Source organism: Gavialis gangeticus, unplaced genomic scaffold (genome assembly GCF_001723915.1).
Source record: "Gavialis gangeticus isolate Ggan-Ray unplaced genomic scaffold, GavGan_comp1, whole genome shotgun sequence".
Classification (NCBI taxonomy): Eukaryota; Metazoa; Chordata; order Crocodylia; family Gavialidae; genus Gavialis; species Gavialis gangeticus.
The window spans coordinates 263041591-263046062 of NW_017729032.1; the positions used below are offsets into that span (position 1 = coordinate 263041591).

The 4472-nt window shown below is 40.9% G+C and overlaps 1 protein-coding gene across 2 annotated transcripts in view; it reads right to left on the reverse strand.

The window, feature by feature from the left end:
• NFKBIZ (NFKB inhibitor zeta) overlaps positions 1–4472 on the reverse strand; it is a 15598-nt gene that overhangs the window by 2379 nt on the left and 8747 nt on the right. The window contains exons 3-11 of one of the 2 annotated variants that reach the window (XM_019523702.1): positions 4371–4407; positions 4155–4258; positions 3267–4030; positions 2989–3094; positions 2565–2711; positions 2197–2260; positions 1904–2073; positions 1081–1191; positions 792–959 (exon numbers count right to left, since the gene is read on the reverse strand). In XM_019523702.1, coding sequence (XP_019379247.1) covers positions 792–959; positions 1081–1191; positions 1904–2073; positions 2197–2260; positions 2565–2711; positions 2989–3094; positions 3267–4030; positions 4155–4258; positions 4371–4407 — 1671 coding nt within the window. Of the gene's footprint in view, positions 1–90; positions 960–1080; positions 1192–1903; positions 2074–2196; positions 2261–2564; positions 2712–2988; positions 3095–3266; positions 4031–4154; positions 4259–4370; positions 4408–4472 lie in introns of those variants that run through there. The other variant, XM_019523700.1, reaches the window with a different exon arrangement.

Consider the following 4472-nt stretch of genomic DNA (forward strand, 5'->3'; position numbering starts at 1 on the left):
GATCTTCTGAGGTCCCTTCCAGCCCTAATGTCTATGAATCACATCACGGTTCCTGACCAGTGATGCTACTGCACAGTAACAGCAAGCTACTGCACAGTAAGCGTATGGTCTTGCATCGTGACCTTATGACATTGAAAAATGCTTAATGGCTGATTCTATTAAACAATTCTTCTGTTTTAGTTCGTCTGTAACAGAACTCTCAAGTTACTTGCATCAACTCTGATGTACTGTATTTATACATGATACTGAAATTATAAAGCTTGCCATTTCTCTTTGGGATCTCTCTCAAATTTGTTTACCCATTTTGTAAACGAATTGGGTATCTGTAATTTACCATGCATTTCTTTAGAGAGATTCCTTATAGATTTTTTGCAAACACACTCAATTTACTTCTCTGAATATTCAGTGACCATTCCAAAAACTAAGATTAGGTGATTACTCTGTATGCTACTAGCCTTGTTAGTCCCAAACAATTCAACTCCAGCTTTTTAATTGTTTTGAGTTTTACATAAATTAGCATGCAAGACCTAGAAGTTGCAGGGAGAAAACTACTGTTGTCAGCTGTCCTATTCTGAATGAACAGAGATGTTGTTAACTGTTCTATCTTGCCTTTAACTGCGAATAGTCCTAATCAGTCAAGCTATTCTGTTCCCCTAACTCAGAAGCATCTATGATATTGCTTCACAGAATTTAATATTGCTAGAAAGAAGGAGGACTTCTAGCAAACAAAAAATATACTCATGGCCACTCAACTCAATAGAAAAATCTGAAAGTTTTAGGGTTTCTTTTACCTGTTCTCCTACAGAGCCATCAGGAACCAGATGAACTGGCTGCTCATTCTCCAGGTTCCTAGCACTGGGATCAGCTCCCTTTCTCATCAGCAGACGAACTGCATCTAACTGGGTCATCCGATATTGCAGGCTGGCAGCCACATGAAGCGCTGTGTTGCCATTGTACGCCTAGTGAAAACAAGGGAACAATGCCATTAAAGATAGCAAAATTTAGGAATAGTGGCACAAGGATGATATCACTCATTCAAAAGGGGTCTACACTACTTTGCATTCATGAAAGACACCGTACCTTTGCATTAACAAAAGACAGGCTGTTGGGCAGCTCCAGAAAGAGACGAATAAGCTCCACATTGGCTTCTTCTGCTGCCAGGTGCAGAGCTGAGCGACCACTCTTACGATCCTAGCCAAAACAAAAAACAAAAAAAGTTTCTGCATTGCAACACTGGAAGTCTGGTGGATTCGCTTCCTGAGTAGAACACTCATTGCCTTTTAAAATAAAGTAGAAGAATAATATCAGAGTATCCTCAAGGGGAGTGGGAGAAGGAAGAGTAAGGGGATCACTACCTTCACTACTACACTTGTACTATAATTCACTGATCTTTGAAATCAAAGTAAAAAAGGTAATTTTTTTTTTTAAACTATTCTGGTCTCATGTGTGATGGCCCAGATCCTCAGTGGATATTGAATTGTTCAAGTTCTCAAGAAGGCAGTGGACAGTTTAGACCTAACTACCTAGCCCAGTAATCACTCAAACCAGATATGGGATTTAATTATAATCCAAATTCCAAACCCCCAGGAAAAACACCAGGGCAGCATTTTCTACAGGCTGCTTCTAAATACTTACAATGAAGTGGAACACATTTATTACCAGCCCAGCTAACATTACATTTGTCCAAAAATTAAGCTGTCACTTTCTTCTCTTAGCCATTTACTAAAAAGAGACCCTGCTGATCTGAATAAATGCAGCATTCTCATTCCAATCAGACAAATGAAGAAGTCTTAAAGTACTTGAAAGTATTTATTAACTCCCTTTCATTTATAATAAGCAATTTGCCCTCTGCCTCAGGTGACACCCAGCACCCAGTTATTTCAGAATTGCTACTCTAACTTACTTTTGCTTCAACAGAAGCTCCCATTTCGATCAGAGTCTTGATGGTGTCTACCAGACTCTTGTTTCTCAACAGAAGTTCCTGAATCTCTGGGGAGTGAGGAGGCTGACGGTTCTGGAGTTCATGCACCACAGCATTGTGGGCTAGTACTGCACAGTGCAAAGCTGACAAACCTTGAAGTTAAGAACAATAAAATAAATAAATAAATAAATAAAAACAAGCAGTAAAGAACTATTTGATTGGCTGTCTTGCTTCATAGGGGCAGCTCAAACTTTTTCCCCTCCCAGGCTGCTCACCATCATAGTTTGTCGCCTCAAGGTCCATATACTGGCTATTTTCCAAGACTCCTTTCTGGATTGCCTGCAATAATGGGTACAAGGCACTTGTTAGTTCAAGCCAAAAAACATACTGGTAATGAAAGCTTTTATAACATTTTCCTATAATATAAAGTAAACTGCTCAGGTTTTTTTAATGTACAAGATTCTACAGCAACAGCCTATAATACCATTGATAGTCTTAGAGCAAACTGCTGTACATTAAATTGTTAAATAATGTACAACCCTGGGATATAGTCAGAACATCTCAGTGCGGGAGAAATGGGGATTGTTTTTATAGGGGATAGGGGCAAGGCAAAGAAAGGGCTCCAGAGTTCATCAAACCTCACCTGAAGGACCTGGGCATGCCCCTTCTCAGCACAAACATGCAGTGGCGTCCTGCCCCAGCAGTCAGTGGTGTTCACTTGAGCCCCTAGACCAACCAAGTCCTGTACAATGAGATGCTGGTTGGCAGCTACCGCCACCTGAAAGGCACTCTGCAAATACAGAAAAGAGGTTAAGTCATCTGTTATCTACCAGGAAATGACAACTAAAAATGCCCCAGATAAAATATTAATAAAACAATGTTTATGGATACAGACAATTCCCAGCACTGGTGAAGGGTTATCTATTGAACTGTTAAGTCAAGGCTGGCATTAGTATGCAGGCTAACCCTCAAGCTTAATATTAACAGGCATTCCACCAAGCTTTGCTCAAGGTCTGGAAGCATATAGCCTTCAGAAGCTTAAAATGCTGGGACACTGAGAACCTCACCTGGCCATTGTGTTCTTTAATATCCAGCATGTGCAGAGCAGCCATCTTTCTTGCAAGAACAAAGGAAAGAGCCCTCCGGCCCTGGGCAACAGCAATATGAAGGAACCTGCAGGGAAGGTCACAAGTACAAAATGACATGCTGTTTGAAAGAAGCTATTGTATTTTCAAAGGTGTAGCCACCCCTACTACGCAAAAAAGAGTCCCCTTCCATCCAAGCAACCCACCAAGAACCAACCAAAGCATTCCCCAACACTGCAGTTTAAATGAAAGATACTCACGTGTCACCATCTGAGTCTTTGGCAAGAAGCTGGTCCTGAGAGAGGTTGGCCAGCTTGTTTTCCTCCTGTTCCACCTGCCACTGAAAGAAGGACTTGCCCAGCTGTGCAGTGTTTCTGATACCCGTGTGCTGTAGAGAAACATTCAGAGTAGCCAAAGATGTACCATTTCCACCAAGAGTACCACAGATATTACTTGGTGCCAGGCTGAAGTTCTGAGCATGGGTGCTAATGTCAGGTTGCTCATGGGCATTTGCAAGAGGCTGCAGCGGAAAAGTCATATTCTCTGAGCCTTCAGAACCATTCAAGAGAGATGAGAAACTCTGGGTTGGGCAATACCGCAGTTCACGACTTTCAAAAGCATTTTGCTGGTAGGCCAGAGACTGGACTTTGCCAGAAAGTGGCCTGTATTCCAGTGAAGGATCTTGAGTATAATTCTGTGACAAATCCTGGGCCCGTGAGGGAGCAAACTGGTAGTTCTGGGGAGCATCCAACATCTGTTGGGAACTGCTGTCTTGAAATGTTTGATACTTCTGGGGTGGAGAGAAAGCCTGTGTTCCTGAACTGTCTTGATAGTGCTCTCCAGGTGAGTTATGGTTAGAAATAGAGTGCAGCCAGCTAACTTGCACTGTGTTCAGAGAAACTGGACTTGACTCATTCTTAATATTGATAATGTTCTGAAGCAGGTCAGTATTGCTATCGTGCTTTGATTCATTTTTGTGTGCATCCTCCATGTTATCAATAGAGGTTGGTGTCTGTGGCGGTGTCTGCAAAAAATTAAAATAAACAAAAAAAATTAGAGGAATTATTCAGTGGCTGGTTCCTTGCAACACCAGCCTTATGAAACAATTATTTTTTTAAACAATAAAAGAGAGAGACAGAAAAATTTACCAGGAGATGAGGGTGGGCACTGGCTGGCCGTTTGTAAGCAGGTCCATCACAGAGGGGCTCAGAAGCCTTTCTTTTGCTACTGTGAGCTAGCAAGTTCTTCAACTCTGTTGAGGAAATTTACAAGCAGTTTTTAGACTTGGCAAATATTCTTTAAAAAAATTAGTATGTTTATATTTATATTACACAGGGACATGCAGAAAGTTTAAAATTTTGTACCTGTATACTGATCATAGTTCAGTAACCCTTCTTGTGCCTATTTAAAAACAAAAACAAGCAAAATTATTCTAGAAAAACTGAAAGCAATTAAAAAAAAAAAAA